The sequence below is a fragment of the Saccopteryx bilineata genome, chromosome 1 (assembly GCF_036850765.1).
Source record: "Saccopteryx bilineata isolate mSacBil1 chromosome 1, mSacBil1_pri_phased_curated, whole genome shotgun sequence".
NCBI classification, from domain to species: Eukaryota; Metazoa; Chordata; class Mammalia; order Chiroptera; family Emballonuridae; genus Saccopteryx; species Saccopteryx bilineata.
In genome coordinates this window covers 173,054,169-173,073,400 of record NC_089490.1, presented here as the reverse complement: position 1 = coordinate 173,073,400, position 19,232 = coordinate 173,054,169, and the positions used below count along the sequence as shown (strand labels likewise).

The following is a 19,232-nucleotide window of genomic DNA, read 5'->3' as shown; positions in this document are numbered from 1 at the left end:
CAATATTTTTATAAAAATTTTATAATAAACCAAAGGAAAAGACTTGACTCTCATGATATAGATAATGCATTTGTCATTAATAAAGCAAGTTTAAAACAAAGTAAGAAAAAGTTCACTTTCTCTGCTACTTAAAGGATCCCATTTGTGAGTTTTTAGTGATACCACCATTCATACTCCCAAACATGTTGGAATTACCTTTATGTTTGAGAGTCCATGGCTCCATTCCTCTAAATATCCAGTAAAAGATTCCAGTGTAAATCATGCCTCCGTACACACCCAGGATTCCATGGCAGGAGGGTCTGATGTTTCTAACAGCATAGAGCTCTTTCCACACCCACGATTTCTTCAGATTGTCCTCATACTCGGTTACATGGAGTCCTTTTATTAAAAACATGAAATATTAACTAAATTGCCTCAAGTATAAAATACTTTTTGTCAAGATATTTTACTACTGAAATATCTAATGAGTGAATCTTAAGTATATTTAAAACAGGTGATCACATGAGACCACATGAAGAATGTTTCATGTATAAAAGTTGGCATTTGCCAGGCCCTGGCCAGGTAGTGCAGTTGATGAGGGCATCCTTCTGATAAGCCAAGGTTGCAGGTTCTTGTATGTCAGGACACATACAAGAATCAACCAATGAAGGCATAAATAAGTGGAACACCACGTGTGACCAGGTGATGGCACAGTGGATAGAGCATCGGATTGTGACGTGGAGGACCCAGGTTCGTAAACCCTGAGGTCGTGGCTTGAGGGCTCACCAGCTTGAGAGCTGGATCGCTGTCTTGAGTGTGGGATCATAGACATGACCCCATGGTCGCTGGCTTTGAAGCCCAAGGTCACTGGTATGAGCAAGGGCTCATTTGCTCTGCTGTAGGCCCCCCCCCCCCATCAAAGCACATGAGAAAACAATCAATGAACAACTAAGGAGCTGCAATGAAGAATTGATGCTTCTCATCTCTCCCTTCCTGTCTGTCCCTATCTGTTTCTCTCTCACACACAAAACGGAACAAATCAATGTTTCTCTGTCTCTCCTTCTCTCTTTAAAATCAATAAATAAAAAAAGCTGGCCATCTTCCAAAAAGATAACTTTTGATATATTTTGTTAACAGACAGTAATTTTATTTCCTATACTAGTAGTATGGAAAATTTAAGTTCCAAAATTTAGTGAACCCGAAAAGGAAGCTTAAGGTAGAATTTACGCTACCTATAGTAAAAAAAAAAAAAAAAAAAGATCAATGAAATACTTCTGTTATGGATTAAATGCTTCCCCCTAAAAGGACATTTTGAAATCCTTACACCTCCCCACCCCCGTATTTCATGAGTCAGAATAGGGTCATTGCAGATGTAATAGTTAAGATGAAGTCATACTGGAGTAGAGAGGGCCCCCCTTAGTCTAAGGATTGAGGTTCTTATGAGACATAGACACACAGAAGGTAAAGATGGGAGACAGAGACTGGAGTTAATTCTGTCATAAACCAAGGAATGCCTGGGGTTCTCAGAAATGGGAGAAGAAGAAAGGATTCCCCCAGAGACTATAAAGAGTATACTTATTTCCAGATGGTCAACCTGTAGAACTCAAATGTCTGTTCTCCTAAGCCCCCCAGTTTGTAGTACTATGTGAGGCAGCACTAGGAAATTATAACAGTACCTAAAACTAGGTGCATGCATTTAATATCTAACGGGACAAACTGGTTCCTAACTTTTGTGAACTACACAGTGATTACATTCTTTCCAGTCACTGTTCCCTGTTCTGGCTCCACTCTCTTCCCTTCAGGCTGTAATTCCTCACCTAGTTTGGTGATTGACTTGCTGCAGTACTTTCTATATGTGGTACTATGTGTACCTGACAAAGGGGTCCAAAAAGGCAAGATATTTGGCAAGAAAATTAGAAAAACATTCCACTACTCAACCATCTCGCTCCATCTTGCCTTTTCTAGGCTACCTTATCTCCTTCCTCTCACAGCCCAGGCCTCCCTTCCTACAAAGCTCTCTGAAGCTATATTCTGGTCAAATACTTGTAACTGGAGGGACGTTTGTTACCCGGATTCTATGGAAAAAGGCTTGTTTATCAAATATCTACTGCGTTGCTACTATGTGCCAGGTGTCTGGGATTCATAGTGAACAAAGTGCGCCCTCTTGGAGTTTTGCACCCAAGAGGCAGAAGACAAAGATAAAGTTGATAAATATGATATATAGTGTGTCAAAGGTGGAAAACAGAGAAAAGTGTATGTATGTGCTGCAAATCAGTTGGATTCACTGTGTGATTTGAGCAAAGGAGAGGGAGAGAGGGAGGCCTTGAGAAGGAAGCAGGCTGGGTGCGTTCCAGACCAGTGAGGAGGCCGGTGTGGCTGCAGTGAGTGAAAGGCGGTGAAGTCAGATGGGCGAGCTCCATGGTGGGACTCAGCCGGTTCGCACCACTTAGGCTGAACCGATGTCTAATTTTTTGTTGAGTTAGGCTAACCACTTGTGAAAATGGCACTTGTAATCAGGGTTCTCTCTAACATAGGCGCCAGGGCAGCTGCCCAATGTGGAAATCACAAATTTACATTCTTTACTCTTTTTTAATGTTCATCTGCGCAACAGCGTATTCTAAGCGCCCGTAGTAATGTTCATTCTGTCCATAGGTGAAATAATTGCAAGCGAGGATGCCAATCACAAAGCAATAAATAAAAGTTTTATTGTTTTTTGTCAGGTATTAATATTTTTTCATTAATATTTTAAAACTTTCTTATAATCTAGTTTTGTGTACCTCTTTTATTGTTCTTATTTAAGTATTAAATGTATGAAATAATAAACTACCTTTCAGTATATCATTTTTTTTATACTTAAAACGGTCATTAGGGCAGAGAACCAGTTGTTGAGTTATTTGAGTCCCACCCCTCGAGGGCACTTTGGCTTCTAATCCAAGAGGTGGAGAAGGGTTTGCTGAGGTCTAAGTGCTAGCTGCCCCTCTCCCCGCAGCGGACGGTCCGCTCTGCCAGTGATTGCTGAGCCTGTTGAGGAATGGAGCTGCTGGCTTCTGCGGTTTGCACAGCTTTTGTTTTCAGACAAGAAGCGTCAGTGTTTGTGAGATATCTTAGTGTATACAGTACATGTATGTAACATAAGGCAGTACTGTCCAACTTGAAAAATCACTTCTAAGTAGGCCAGACACCACTGTCAGTATTCTTTTTTTTTAAATTTTTTTATATTATTTTATTTATTCATCTTAGAGAGGAGAGAGAGAGGGAGAGAGAGAGACAGAGAGGAGAGAGACAGGGGGGAGGAGCTGGAAGCATCAACTCCCACATGTGCCCTGACCAGGTAAGCCCAGGGTTTCGAACCGGTGACCTCAACACTTCCAGGTTGACGCTTTATCCACTGCGCCACCACAGGTCAGGCCCAGTATTCTACTTTTGATGTAAATACAACACTGTGGTAAACTCTTATTTCTGAGAGTAGGCCAGGTAGTTTTCTTTGCACTGAACATCTTTTTTTCTATTTTTTTTTTTTAATTCGGTGAGAGGAGGGGAGGCAGAAACAGACTCCTGCATGTATTCCAACTGGGATCTACCCGGCAAGTCCACTAGGGGGAAATGCTCTGCCCATCTAGGGGATTGCTCTATTGCTTAGCAACAGAGCTCTTAGCGCCTGAGGCGGAGGCCATGGAGCCATCCTCAGCGCCTGGGGCCAACTTGTTCCAATCAAGCCATGGAAGTAGGAGGGAAAGAGAGAGAGAGAGAGAAGCAAGACAGGAAGGGGTGGAGAAGCAGGTGGTCACTTCTCCTGTGTGCCCTGCCTAGGAATCAAACCTGGGACATCCACACACTGGGCTGATGCTTTACCGCTGAGCCAACTTGTCAGGGCCTCTTTTTTTTAAAGGTGGTTATTTTTTTATTTTGAAATTAAATGTAGTGGGGTAACATTGATCAATAAGAATACACAGGTTTCAGGTGAACATCTCTATAGCATTGTTGATTATACACATCTTAATGCTTTGTGTAAAGCAGCGGGTTCTTAACCTGTGGGTCGCAACCCCGGCGGGGGTTGAACCGACCAAAACACAGGGGTCGCCTAAAGCCATCGGAAATACATATTTTATTTAAAAATGTATTGTATAATAAATATGTATTTTCCGATTTAAAAAATGTATTGTATAATAAATATGTATTTTCTGATGGCTTTAGGCGACCCCTGTGTTTTGGTCGTTCGACCCCCACTGGGGTCGCGACCCACTGGTTGAGAACTGCTGCAGTGTAAAGAAATAAATATTATAGCTTTTCATGTCAATTGAAATATATATTAAAAACACCTCAAGATTAAAAAAAAAAATTTTATTAATTCATTTTTAGAGAGTAGAAAGAAAGAATGAGGGGGGAAGGGGAGGAGCAGGAAGCATCAACTCCCAAATGTGTCTTGACCAGGCACGCCCAGGATTTTGAACTAACCTCAGTATTCCAGGTTGTTGCTTTATCTACTACGCCACCACAGGTCAGGCATAATTTTTAACTGTATTTATATTCATGTTCTATCTATATTATCACTGTATGTTTAAATAACTTCTCTTCAATGTTTCAGGGAAGAACCTGACAATTTTCTATGCTTTAAAATAGGAAGTTCTTACCTATTGTTTTTGATTGGAGATTTTCAGTAGTTAGTTGGTTAAAAATAGTTTCTGCTGCCAAAATTCCACTTTTCATTGCTGTGTGGGTACCTTTGATCTTGGGAACATTCATGAAACCAGGGCTACAGCCAATGAGTAAACCCCCAGGAAAGGTGAGTTTTGGTATTGACTGAGGAAAAAAACATTTAAATGTGTATTGTTAGCTCAAATTAAATATGCAAAACTAACCACTCTAAATTATAGCCTCTTAAATAAGTCTTGTAAAGATGCAGGGAAACATTAAAAAATAAATACAAGAAAATGAATATACTGAAGGAAAAAATCAGAGCAAGGCCAGTTTCCCCTGCCCTCTGAATGAGGATTAGAACTATTACTATTTCTCTATTAAGAACTTTTCCTTCTGTTTCTCCATGACTAGCCTACATGAGTTAGATTTAAGACCAGGGGATTAACATATATAAATAATTTTTTTATACTTATGTCATAGTGAAAAATATTCTCTAAACTTGAATAACTATTATCCAAATTGTGATCTGCTTTTACATGCATTCTGGGTAGCACACGCTATACAAAGGATATTATCTTACCTCTATATACACTTCTATTTTACTTGGATATCCACGGATGGAAACTTATGTTCTAACCATAACATCACTACAATTAGCTACTACCTTAAATAACATTTTAATTAACTTGAGAATAAGTTGAATTTCCAAAATAAATTTTAAGGCATATTATATTTCTGATAAAAAATGTAATACAGGTTGGTGATATTTCTGAGTTAGCCAATAAAAGCCGATATACAACCCACAATGTGGCACCTAAAGTATAGGTTGTTTGCATGGAAAAATGCACTCTAGTCTACGGTCTGGAAAGTAAAGAAGAGGGAGCCAAGGCAGAGTTGTTCATTCCTCCCGCATTTTTTTCTTCTTGAAGAGCTTCCTAAAGTAAACCGTGGCCTTTGTTGAGAAAGTGGTGGGTGGTAAAAGTTTGGCTGATGGTGCTGAAAGCGACTCACAGGACGGGGACTAACCTGGAAATTACTACCATCAGTTGCAAGAGCCACGGTGAGGGACCCATGGCCACAGCCACCTTCAATTAGAGAGTTCTAACTTGAGGGAGAGGTGGCGGATGGAAGCTGGTAAGAGAAGGACCAGGGCCCCCATCCTTTCACAAGACAGGTGGGGTGAATGTACGTCTGTGATTCTCAAACTCAAGATCGGACCACCTAGATAAAAGAGCACTGCATCAGGATCACAAGTGGACAGAATGGGTCAAGGACTTTCCAGAAAGCCACTAGCTGAGAGCAGAGACAATGATTAGGGACTTGGATAATGACAATGCTTTTCTCAAGTAAGGCTGTGGTCTTGCTAACACTAACTTTGATTCAAGAACCAGAAGACAGGATGCGAATTGTTAGTACAAGTTCTTCCAAACTAGTGCTTAGGTCCTAAGAATAAAAATCATATGGCCCAATGAAAATCTGTGTTTTCAACTTCTGGGAGGATACTAACCTGTGTGGGTAGTGTAACTAGCACTGGGCATTTTGTTAAGGAACTACGGACCAAAGAAAGTGGCACTCAGATGTTGTATTCTAGGACATTCATTAAATTAGGGCTACACATAACTAGAAACCTACCAGGAAAAGGGGTGTCCTGGGTACAGATTGAAGAAAAAGAGAAATAAAAAGTTGTGGAATATTTGTTAGCTCAACATAAATAGAACTAAATGTTCCAAATTATTGCTTCTTATGGGTCTTCAAAGCTTACTGAAAATAAATTTCCGAATCTTGAACTAATTAAATAAAAAAATTTAAGTAAAATGTGAGTGTGTGTGGTCACCACTTCCTGCGTAGCACAGGAAATCTAAAGTCCATCTGAGATGTTGAAGCACACAAAGCAGATGTTTTAAAATGAGAATCTGCACATACCATTGAATACACCAAAATCTTTATACTATAGATTAAAAAGAGAATTAGACTGATACTAGTTATTATGGACATCATTCAAGAGTTTAATGGACTTGAACATAGGTATGCAATTTAATAGCTATTTGTTGCAAATTATTACACTAGAAACAAAGTCAACTACCCCCCCCCAATTTTATCTTTTGTTACTTTTACAACAGATATTTTTTTAAAAAGATACCCAGTTTGTAAAAATAGTCCTAGATTCCTACCATACTAGAGACAAAAGGAATCATCTTTATTTTACAGATGATCCATTAAGGCCAGAGAAGGTAAGTAACTTGCTCCAAACCATTTGGTATGAGTTTTAAAGAAGATATTTTTAAAGATCATTTCTCCCGTATAATAGTAACAACTTTTATTATAGGTCTTATTTCATTGTTCAATTAGTATATATTTAATACATTAAATGTATTTGATAAAATTTATTTTTTACATTTACTAAAATCGAGTAAGTAAGGGGAAAAGCTTAACAGAGATCACATAAAAGGCATGGGTGTTATTAGGTAGCTGGGATGAACTCACTACCTTTGCTGAAAACTAAAATTTCCTTTGAGTTTCTTGGCAGCTAATGAATAAAGGGAAATATCTTGGCTCACATAGTTTTAACTTCCTGGTTAAAAACAAACAAACAAAAAGCCTGTGAATTTATCTCTAGAAATCAATATATTCTTAAAACTAAATTCATGATGTAATGTATTTTATAAATATGAGGTGCTTTGCTTAATTACTTAAATTTTTCCCTATGAGGTGATTTTCTAGTCTTTATTTAAATTTGCAGCACATTCTCAATGTTAACTTTATAACACATAAATAAAGAATTAAAAGGTTGCAGTTACCTGAAAGCCCCCTTCGTTGAGAGCTCTGGCTCCGTATGCGATTCTTTTCCCGCCCTCCAGGGTGGGCTGGATGCTGGGATGGTGTTTCCACCGCTGGAACTCTCGAAATGGACTCAGGTACGGATTGTGATAGTCCAGGCCAACCTTAAAATTTTTATATTTAAATTAGATATATTTATGAAATTATACCAGGAATTTTTATCAGGAAACATGTACATTAAGCTCCCTGTACTCAAAGTACTTAAGAGAGATATCCAGAGTAACCCAAATTTAAATAAATAACTAAATAAAGTCTTTTTGGAAAAGAAAGGGCAAACAAAAGGATACCTTGTGTTTATAATAAGAAATTTTTAAAAATTTGGAACATATTAATAAATTATTGATAGGAAAACTCCAACTCTCTCTGTCTCTTTAAAAAAAAACAGCACAGACCCTGGCCGGTTGGCTCAGCGGTAGAGCGTCGGCCTAGCGTGCGGAGGACCCGGGTTCGATTCCCGGCCAGGGCACATAGGAGAAGCGCCCATTTGCTTCTCCACCCCTCCGCCGCGCTTTCCTCTCTGTCTCTCTCTTCCCCTCCCGCAGCCAAGGCTCCATTGGAGCAAAGATGGCCCGGGCGCTGGGGATGGCTCTGTGGCCTCTGCCTCAGGCGCTAGAGTGGCTCTGGTCGCAACATGGCGACGCCCAGGATGGGCAGAGCATCGCCCCCTGGTGGGCAGAGCGTCGCCCCTGGTGGGCGTGCCGGGTGGATCCCGGTCGGGCGCATGCGGGAGTCTGTCTGACTGTCTCTCCCTGTTTCCAGCTTCAGAAAAATGAAAAAAAAAAAAAAAAAAAAAAAGGAAAAAAAAAAAAAAAAAAAAAAAAACCAGCACAAAAAAACCCCAAAACAAAAAACTTTTTGTAGGTAAGTGTCTCTCATTTGTGTTTCTACAAAAGGAGCTGTAATTATTTATTATTCATTTAGCAATATAAACTCCACAAAGAAATCTGCTATATGCAATACTACTGAGTCAGAAATGAACAGGATGTAATCATACTTCGTGCTAACATGAAGAACCAAGCCTTCTAAGATGTGAAAAGACTCAGTCACTGGAAGAACTACACAAAGGTGACGCACTGAACATGTGCCGGTGTATGTTTCAGGAAAACACCAAGAATATGAATCTGACAATGGTTCCTATGTAGGTTTAGTCATGACATTAAACAATAGAGCTGCCACCAATTCCAAGGTGCAGACATTCATACTGTTTTCCCAGTCCTTGTGATGTTCAAGATGTCATTTACTATAGAGATATAAATGGCTAAAAAGGGCGCAAAATGCTGGTTTGTAAAAGTTAGAGGCACAAACCCAGTACTGACTATTTTCAGGGGCAGCATGCCACAGTGGAAATGAGCTCTGAAGTCAGACAGGTCGGCTGTAAAACTGCCTCTGTCATTTACAACTGCCTTTGGGAAAGCTGTTCAACATGTTTGGACTTCAGTTTTCCTGTCAGTAAAACAGGTCTCTACCTACTTCATAGGGTTGTTTGAAACTTCAGAGTCTTAGTGAAATAAGTAGTATAGGGCCTGGCATGTAGTAGCTACTATTACTAAGCTATCTGTGTTTTTTTTTATTTTTTTATTTTTTATTTTTTTATTTATTTATTTATTTTTTTTTTACAGAAACAGAGAGTGAGTCAGAGAGAGGGATAGACAGACAGGAACGGAGAGAGATGAGAAGCATCAATCATTAGTTTTTCATTGTGCGTTGCAACACCTTAGTTGTTCATTGATTGCTTTCTCATATGTGCCTTGACCGCGGGCCTTCAGCAGACCGAGTAACCCCTTGCTGGAGCCAGCGACCTTGGGTTCAAGCTGGTGGGCTTTTCCTCAAACCAGATGAGCCTGCACTCAAGCTGGCGACCTTGGGGTCTCGAACGTGGGTCCTCTGCATCCCAGTCCGACGCTCTATCCACTGCGCCACCGCCTGGTCAGGCTAAGCTATCTGTGTTTAAGTAGACTAATGCCTGTAATAATCATAAGCACTTTCTATATTGATTAAATTAGAAAGTAAGCTTTAAATAAACATTTCACATTCTTCAGATTCAAAACCCTTGTTTTATAACACTGATGATCCAATGACTCTACCAGCAGAACTTTCCATAATGGGCATATAACTTACCACAAAACCAAGAGCTACCAGGGGTTCCCCTTCATTTAAGTGATAGAGAAAAGAGCCTCCGTAAGTGTGTTTGTCCAAGGGCCAGCCAACACTGTGATCTACTCTCCCGGGTTTCCACTTCTTCTCATCAATAATCCACAGCTTTAAAAGAAAAGTCCTAGAGTATTATTTAAATTTTTATGTCACTACAATGTATAAAACTTGCCAAGTTTATAACTTATTCATGAAAATTACAAATAAAAAGCTGTAACAAGAAAACACAAAGTACTTCAGCGCTGGACAGCTAGTTCAGTTGGTTTGAGCATTGTCCCAAAACAGCAAGGTTGCAGTTCGATCCCCGGTCAGGGCACATACAGAATCAACCAATGAATACACAATTAAGTAGAACAAATGAATGCTATCCTCTCCCCTCCTCTTCCTTCCTGTCTCTTTAAAATCAATCAATTAAAAAAATTTGAAATAAAAAAAATTATACTAAACTAGAGCATGATGAAGCAAAGAAAAAGGTCAGAGATGTTATGACTGCTTTAAGACATAAATGAGAGAGATGTTCATGAGATTATAGGAAACACCACAGAAAAGATGAGAAAAACTTCTGGGGTGTTGGTAATACGTATTCTATGTCTTTTTTTTTGTATTTTTCTGAAGCTGGAAATGGGGAGAGACAGTCAGACAGACTCCGCATGTGCCCGACTGGGATCCACCCGGCACGCCCACCAGGGGCGATGCTCTGCCCACCAGGGGGCGATGCTCTGCCCCTCCGGGGCTTCGCTCTTTTGCTACCAGAGCCACTCTAGCACCTGGGGCAGAGGCCAAGGAGCCATCCCCAGCGCCCGGGTCATCTTTGCTCTAATGGAACCTCGGCTGCAGGAGAGGAAGAGAGAGACAGAGAGGAGAGGGGGAGGGGTGGAGAAGCAGATGGGTGCTTCTCCTGTGTGCCCTGGCCGGAAATCGAACCCGGGACCTCCACACGCCAGGCTGACGCAATACCACTGAGCCAACTGGCCAGGGCACGTATTCTGTGTCTTAATCTGGGTAGTTGTTACATGGGTGTGTTCACTTTATGAAAATTAACTGAACTGACCCTTGCCGGTTGGCTCAGTGGTAGAGCATCGGCCTGGCGTGCAGGAGTCCCGGGTTCGATTCCCGGCCAGGGCACACAGGAGAAGCGCCCATCTGCTTCTCCACCCCTCCCCCTCTCCTTCCTCTCTGTCTCTCTCTTCCCCTCCCGCAGCCGAGGCTCCACTGGAGCAAAGTTGGCCTGGGGCACTGAGGATGGCTCTGTGGCCTCTGCCTCAGGTGCCAGAATGGCTCTGATTGCAATGGAGCAATGCCCCAGATGGGCAGAGCGTCGCCCCCTGGTGGGCACGCAGGGTGGATCCTGGTAGGGCGCATGTGGGAGTCTGTCTGCCTCCCGTTTTCAACTTCAGAAAAATACAAAAAAATAAAATTAACTAAACTGTAGACTTAAGATCTGGTACTTTAAAGTATACTCTGTTACTCTTCAATAAAATATTTTACTGTATCTTCCACAGCCCCCTCCTCAACTGAAGCAAATTATTCATCCTATTTTTAGGATAGCAAGTTCTAAATTTTAAACAATTTCTATCTGAAATATTGTCTAAAAGTCAGATATTATGTGCAATCCACCAAAACAATCCCTTATTCATAATATAATGAATCTTATATACAGAATTTAAACCTGAGTTTTACCATAAATGTAAATAGACACAAAGAATATAATGGAGCTTTTACATTCTAATAAGCCTAAGGTTTGAAAAATAAATCTGCCCTAACTGGCTGGCTCAGTGGTACAGTATTGGCCAGTGTGTGGACGTCCCAGGTTCAATTCCTGGTCAGGGCACATAGGACAAGTTGACCATCTGCTTCTCACCCTTTCTCTTTCTCTCCCTCTCCCAACTCTCACAGCCATAGCTCGACTTGCTGGAGCAAGTTGGCCTCGGGTGCTGAAGATGGCTCCATGGCCTCGCCTCAGATGCTAAAAAAATGGCTCCGGTTGGAATGCATGAATGGCCCCAGATGGGCAGAGCATCACTCCTTAGTGGGCTTGCTGGGTGGATCCTGGTTGGGGTGCATGCGGGAATCTATCTCTCTACCTCCCCTCCTCACACTAAAAAAATAAAAATAAAAATAATAAGAAAAAAGTAAAAAAAGAAAAATAATCTAGAGATTGAATAAATTGAGAAAATATACAACACTAACTGTATTCTAGGTTTCATATCAATATACCATGACGGAGTTATGTTTCATAAACTAAATTACCTTCACATTATCATTTTGAATAAACAATTCTTGTAGGATGTGGTCATCCTATAACCAAAATATAAATAAAAGGTCCAATACTATTATTGGAGATGGCATTATAATAAAAAAAATTAATGTTACAAATATTTTCAAGTTCAAGCCTTCGTTCAGCAATATTTGATAAACCAATGACAACATGTAGATACAATTTAGATAATAATTTTGATTAGTAATATTTTCTAGCCCTTTGAAAAATGTCCCAAATACTTTTAGTCATATGAATATTTCAGGTCAATGAAAACTATAACTGTAAAATCAAAATCAACATTATAATTACAGTATAATACAAATAAATTTAAAGCTCCATCTTTGAACATTAAAATTACAAGAACAAATCAGGATACCTCCTTTAGTCCAATTCCGTAGGTCTGGGGCTCACAATTGGCCCTCAAATCAAACTTCTTATATAGTTGCTTGGCTAGATGTCCATGGCAACCCTCTGCAAAAATCGCAACTTTGGCATGTAGTTCTAGTCCTCTTTCAAATGTAGTCTAAAAAATAAAAATGTTAAATCGCAACATTTGACAATTTAAAAATATTCACATTATGGTCAGTTTGTAATTGAACTATGATTCAAACTGAGTACTGTTTTAAGTGGGATCCAATTTAAATGTAATAATATATCTTGTGTCTCTGTTATTTTTCTTTTTACTTCAAAAGTACTTGACTAAATAATTTTGTAAGAATTAAAACAGCAAATAAAGCATGCTTAATGACAACACAAGGAAAGACAAGAGAAGGTGGTGTTAAGAGCCAAGTCAAGAAAGTGTTTCAACAGGAAGTTATTCAGTTATGTCAGTGCTGCCTGGTAAGGAGGTCAAGTAAGAGAAGACAGAGAACTGACAAGCCGGAGGTGCTTACGGCGGTGGCGAGAGGCTGTTTCAGTGAATGGCAGGGAAGAGAGCCTGACCACAACGGTTCAATACAGAATGGAGCAACGGAGTAAACAGAACTCCTGGTCTTCTCATTCTAAACTTGTGGTACTAAAATATCTATTGTAAAAGCTGAGATTTTGGAGCTCAAGTTATTAAGACTATACTGTACTTGTTTATGCTTTTATATCGATATAAATACAATATGTAAAATATAAACATTTTTACAAATACAAAGCACAGAACACAAATATATATTTGAACAAATATGAGAACACTCAAAAATGAAATATCAGAATGACAGAATTTGTGTTTCAATTTTGTTGTAATATCAAACATAAACATTTAAAAACAATTTATAATTAATTATAGTCATCACAGTAGAGAAAATAATTAGTATAACAAAGAAAAGAATATGAGAAAAACAATCTTCTTTTATTATTAAAAGAAGCATTATGAGACAATAGTCTGTCTGCAAGCCTGGCTATGCACCGGAATTCCTGGGGACTTGTTAAAAACAGCTTTCTGGATGCTAACTATGGGACCTGCTGAGTCACAGGACCCCTTTGATACTGATTTAGCCAGTGAGACCACTGGAGAAAACAACGAAGTAGCTCAAGCCCAAGTGCTCTGTCACTTGCTTTCTATGCAAAAAGCAGTGATCTGCTGGAAGGGACTGAAGAATGGCTGAGAGAAGGATGAACTGTGAGCTCAACAATATTCAAGACCTAACATGACCTGGGACTATGCTGGGCACTGGAGTAAGCCCTTGTGATCTCTGCCATCATGGAGGTTAGATGCTAGTTGAGAAACTAAGCCACTTTACAAGTAAACATGGATAATTTAGTGAAATGTTAATTTATATTTTGTTCTTGTTATTATAAGAAAGCAAGGTATTTTTTCCTTGTCCTTTCCAAGGGTACTTATATAGTGTGAGATCCATATCCTAAGAGTTTTTCTTTTGCAAATTCAAATATACAAGGTATGAAAACATGAAAACCACCCAGGCTTATACTTGAATAAAAGGAGGGCAATCAGTGTTATATCTACCAAAAGATATTAAAATCAAGCCAAAGACTGTTAATCTTAGAGCACAAAGCAAATGATTCTTGTTCGCAGAAATGAAAGCTATGCAGGTGGCAATGGAGTTGATTGATAACCTACATATGTGTATGTTATTTGGATGCTCTTTGACTTTTTTTTTTGTTTTTTTTTTGTTTGTTTGTTTGTTTGTATTTTTCCAAAGCTGGAAACGGGGAAGCAGTCATACAGACTCCTGCATGCACCCGACCGGGATCCACCCGGCACGCCCACCAGGGGGCGATGCTCTGCCCATCTGGGGCGTCGCTCTGTCGCGACCAGAGCCACTCTAGCGCCTGGAGCAGAGGCCAAGGAGCCATCCCCAGCGCCCGGGCCAACTTTGCTCCAATGGAGCCTAGGCTGTGGGAGGGGAAGAGAGAGGCAGAGAGGAAGAAGAGGGGGAGGGGTGGAGATGCAGATGGGCGCTTCTCCTGTGTGCCCCGGCCAGGAATCGAACCCGGGACTTCCGCACACCAGGCCAACGCTCTACCACTGAGCCAACCGGCCAGGGCTCTTTGACTTGGTTTTAACATCTTCCTGATTCCTTTATTAAGTAATGAGTAAAATAAATCTTTGACACGTTTGTTTTATATTTGTATAAGTAAGTCATGTTTTAATCTTTTAAAAAATTATTCTTTAAGCATGTTACATCTACTTGTTTAAGTGATGCTTAATTCAAAGATGTTTCTGGGCCCTGGTCGGTTGGCTCAGTGGTAGAGCGTTGGCCTGGCGTGCGGGAGTCCCGGGTTCGATTCCCGGCCAGGGCACACAGGAGAAGCACCCAGCTGCTTCTCCACCCCTCCCCCTCTCCTTCCTCTCTGTCTCTCTCTTCCCCTCCCGCAGCCGAGGCTCCATTGGAGCAAAAGATGGCCTGGGTGCTGGGGATGGCTCCTTGGCCTCTGCCCCAGGCACTAGAGTGGTTCTGGTCGTGACAGAGCGATGCCCCAGATGGGCAGAGCATTGCCCCCTGGTGGGTGTGCCGGGTGGATCCCGGTTGGGCGCATGCGGGAGTCTGACTGCCTCCCTGTTTCCAACTTCAGAAAAATACAAAAAAAACCCCAAAACAACAACAAGACAAACAAAAAAAAGATGTTTCTGTATTTTTCTAATGAAAGAAAAATTCCATAAATGCATATACATATGAAGCAATAAAATATCCCCTAATTTTTGTGAACAGTGTATTCCAACATACACTTAATGTGTAGTTTGTAGCAAGACTAAGTTTAAATCTACTGTTTTTGTCATTCTTTTAAGCACATATTAAAACATTCACCTTTGGTGCACCATCCTTCTGTATCCCTACATCGTTAGTGGCAATTCCTTTTACACTACCATCTTCATGAAAAAGGACCTAAAATGAAAACATATTTCATTACCACCTTAGGGTTCATCATGACCTTGAAAAGAAACAATAAACAGCCTTAGATATTTTTTAGAAAGTAGACATGTTCTCTAAATTATAGAAATGCAGAATTTAAAGTATTCAGGCAAAAGGAAACATGTTTTTAAGGTACTCCCTTTTAACATCTAAAAGAGCACAGCTCACATAGTTGGAAATGAAAGAAATGCCATAGCTTGATTAGGAAGAAAATGGGGAAAACAAAAAGGAAGAAAATGGGCAAGCTACAAGAGAGGTCATTAAAATACCAGTAAGATTAAACCAAAAGCTGTTTGAAGAGCTCAGATATCAAAAACATATGTACAGAACGTGAAGTCAAGGCCTATCAAAAGGAAGAGCATCAGCGCGGATGGAAAAGGAACAGGGTCAGGAAAGCTGCTGTCCCCAAACCACCCCCCTCAGAGAAAACCCCTCAAACAAAGAAAACATGGCAACAAAATAAAACAGAGACTGGAGACAGCCCAAAGGTGATAAAAGTTTACTTCTAGAGCAATAAGAAAGGGGAAAAATAGGCCAGAAGTATATAGTTCTGAAGATAGCAACAGGTTACTGTTTGTTTCCTCTCTGGAGGAAAAGGCTCTTTGGTAGGAAAATACAAAACATACACTAGAACCACGCAACAGAAAGAACAGAGTGGAAAGGTAAAACAAGGATTAGCAGCAATGGGTACAAAAAAAGGATATACAGTAAATGTTTTATTTAATATTTTGAAAATGAATCAATAGTAGAATGCAGCTATGTATTAAAACAGAAGTCTGGCTCAGCGTACCAAAACCTGGACTTCATTAATCTCCTGATAATGATCACTAAGGAAGTAAGGAAATGAGGAGGTACAAGAGACTATAAGAGTGAGTCTGTGCTCAGAAGTGAAAATCACGGATCCTACAAACCATCTGTTTGTGACTTTGCCACTGATCCCAAGAACATTTTAACCAGGAGAAATGTAAAGCCCCAAACACCAAATGTATTTGTATGGGCTGGGAAAACCAATTAGTAGCAGCAAGTATAATGCAGGGACCTACACTTTTATTTGACTTACATACTGCAAGGATAAAAACACAAAATGATTTTAAATTTTCCCTAGTGCCAAAATAAGAGAATTTCCCCTCCTATCAAGATTCTTTCAGCAAATCCTTTAGAAAACTTAACTGTAAACCCTTTCTCTGTCTGAGATATATGTGAGTCTTTTTAACAGCTAAGTAAGACTCCTGCCAGACCTGCATCTCAGAAATGTGTTTCTTGGGGGCCTAGGAGACATGTTTGAAATGTGAACATCAAGGAGGGTGGTTGGCCTCTCTTCCTGTCTGTGGCTGTCTGGGATAGGTGCTTGGCTCCAAGTTGTATCTTCCTGCTTGTCACAAGAAGTTTACTTTTCCCTCGGGCATGGACTAGATTGTACTTGCTGCATATTTTGAAATTTCTTTCCATCTTGGCAGTCTCCCTAGCAGGATGCCAGTGACATGCACTCCAGTCTTGGTTTAATGCTTATTCAATAATAGAGCTGTCTTCTTTTTTTCTTATAATTTATAGAGGTGGTTTCTCTGAGTTGGCAGGAGATTTTATTTTTAATAATTTCCTCAATAATAGTAAAAATCAACAGTATGATATATTTGTCAAAGGAGTTATTTTGAGTGAACTAACAGAAAAACATTTGCTAGAATGAAGAAGATAATAGCCCTATTCTACATTAGTCTTGAAGCAGTGTATTCATTCATTCCTTATAACAGCGGTTCTCAACCTGTGGGTCGCGACCCCGGGCGGGGGTCGAACGACCAAAACACAGAGGTCGCCTAAAAGTCGCGACCCACAGGTTGAGAACCGCTGCCTTATAAGTAGATAAAAGGAAGATGCATTCAGAGGAGGGCAATGAGAATACTGAAGGAACTCAAACACAGTGGGAAGAACTGAGAATATTTTACCTGGGAAAGAAAAAACACAAGATTAAGGTAAGAAAGAAAAGGAAGCAGGGCATAATTATATATGAAAGGTTCCTTTTCTACAGAAAGAGGGCATGGATTTGTTCTATACAATATAAGACATTAAATAAATTTCTATTGAATATAAGGAAGAGAGCACTAACAACAGTGCATCACCTAATGAAGAAATAGAGGCTTTTCATCTTGGATGGGGTTTAATTGTAAGCTGGACCATCACTTGATGTGGGTACAATATAAGGAATTCAAGTACTCTTTGGATTCAATCTTTCTAAGATTTCTTCTAATCTTGAAATTCTAAAATCCTATGGGTGGAAGGATTGAGCAAAAAAAGAAAAAAAGAGAAAAAAGCCATGGACACAAACAACAGAGTGCTGATTGCCAGGGTGAGGGGAGGGACACTGAGGGAGGTGGAGAAGGGTATGTGGGATAAATGGTGATGGACGAAGGCTTGCTTGCAGTGACGAACACACACCACAGTGTACAGAATGTACCTTAAAGCTCTATAATTTTATTAATCAATGTCACCACAATAAATTCAATTTTAAAAAATTAACTGATGTTTATTTAGTATATAAGTTTTTTTTTTTTGACAGAGACAGAGAGTCAGAGAGAGGGACAGATAGGGACAGACAGACAGGAAGGGAGAGAGATGAGAAGGATCAATTCTTTGTTGCAGCACTTTAGTTGGTCATGGACTGCTTTTTCACATGTGCCTTGACCAGGGGACTTCAACTGAGCCACTGACCCCTTGAAAAGCCAGCAACCTTGGGCTTTAAACCAGCAACCTTTGGGCTCAAGCCAGTGACCATAGGGTCATGTCTAAGATCCCACACTCAAGCCAGCGACCCCACACTCAAGCTGGTAAGCCTGCACTGAAGCCGATGAGCCCACGCTTAAGCTGGCGACCTCAGGGTTTCGAACATGGGTCCTCCACGTCCCAGTCTGACACTCTATCCACTCCACCACCACCTGGTCAGGTTAGCACATGAATATTGAAAGCAGAATGATATAATCAATATGGCCCACATCTACTATACCTAACGCAAAGAGCCATTTGAAATAAAGGATCTTCTTGGTTCCAGGGCAAAGTCTATAATCAGTTATTTACTTTTGTGCTCATGACTAGATTGGCAATATTTTCTGTTTCATTTAATTAAATTATTATTCTTTTACCAAGAAAATGATGTTCTGGAATTTGAGATATTTGTGTTTGATGAAAACTTAAAAATTTTTTTTAAATAGGTCCTCACATTTTTTTTAAATTAAAGTTTTTATTTATTGATTTTAGAGAAAGGAGAGAGAGAGAGAGAGAGAAAGAGAGAAAGGGTGGGGGGGAGAGGAGTGGGAAGCATCAACTCTCAGTATTTGCTTGTCCTATGTGTCTTGACTGAGCAAACCTAGGATTTCATTCCAGTGACTTCAGCTTTCCAGGTCAACACTTTATCTAATGTGCCACCACAGGTCAGGCAAACCTTAAACTTTTTAACTAAAATGTCATACATGTAAAATTTGGAGGTCAGAAAAGGTCATATATCTATCAGATCTAACAACAGCAACACCTTCAGAAACTGCAGGTACTGCATAAGACACTATCCCCTGTATTTCCTATTGAGATGGGAAATCCTAATAAGAGATTTATTCTTTAGTTTAAGGCATTTTTTTTTTTTTTGGAAGATAAAATATAAATTTTGTTTGATATCTTCTTCCACATGTCTGTTAGCTTAAATAATCCTGAGGTGCAACTTTTTTTTTTTAATTAAGTGAGAGATGGGAGGAAGAGAGGCAGAGAGACAGATTCCCGTACGCACCCCGACTGGGATTCACCCAGCAAGCCCCCTACAGGGTGATGCTCTGCCCATCTAGGGCCACTGCTTCGTTGCTCAGCAACGGAGTTATTTCAGTGTCTGAGGCAAGGCCATGGAGCCATCCTCAGTACCTGGGGCCAACTTGCTCTAACCATTCAAGCCATATGTATGGGAGGAGGAGAGAGAGAAAGAGAAAAGGGGAAGGGTAGGTGAGGGGTGGAGAAACAGATGACCATTTCTC

At 40.1% G+C, this 19,232-nt stretch overlaps 1 protein-coding gene across 3 annotated transcripts in view; it reads right to left on the bottom strand.

Annotated features, from left to right (window-relative positions):
• Positions 1-19,232, bottom strand: part of ETFDH (electron transfer flavoprotein dehydrogenase) — a 38,557-nt gene that overhangs the window by 6,042 nt on the left and 13,283 nt on the right. For all 3 annotated transcript variants that reach the window (XM_066279847.1, XM_066279840.1, XM_066279830.1), the window contains exons 6-11: positions 15,124-15,201; positions 12,243-12,389; positions 9,574-9,714; positions 7,416-7,559; positions 4,611-4,779; positions 196-378 (exon numbers count right to left, since the gene is read on the bottom strand). In XM_066279847.1, coding sequence (XP_066135944.1) covers positions 196-378; positions 4,611-4,779; positions 7,416-7,559; positions 9,574-9,714; positions 12,243-12,389; positions 15,124-15,201 — 862 coding nt within the window. The remainder of the gene's footprint in view (positions 1-195; positions 379-4,610; positions 4,780-7,415; positions 7,560-9,573; positions 9,715-12,242; positions 12,390-15,123; positions 15,202-19,232) is intronic.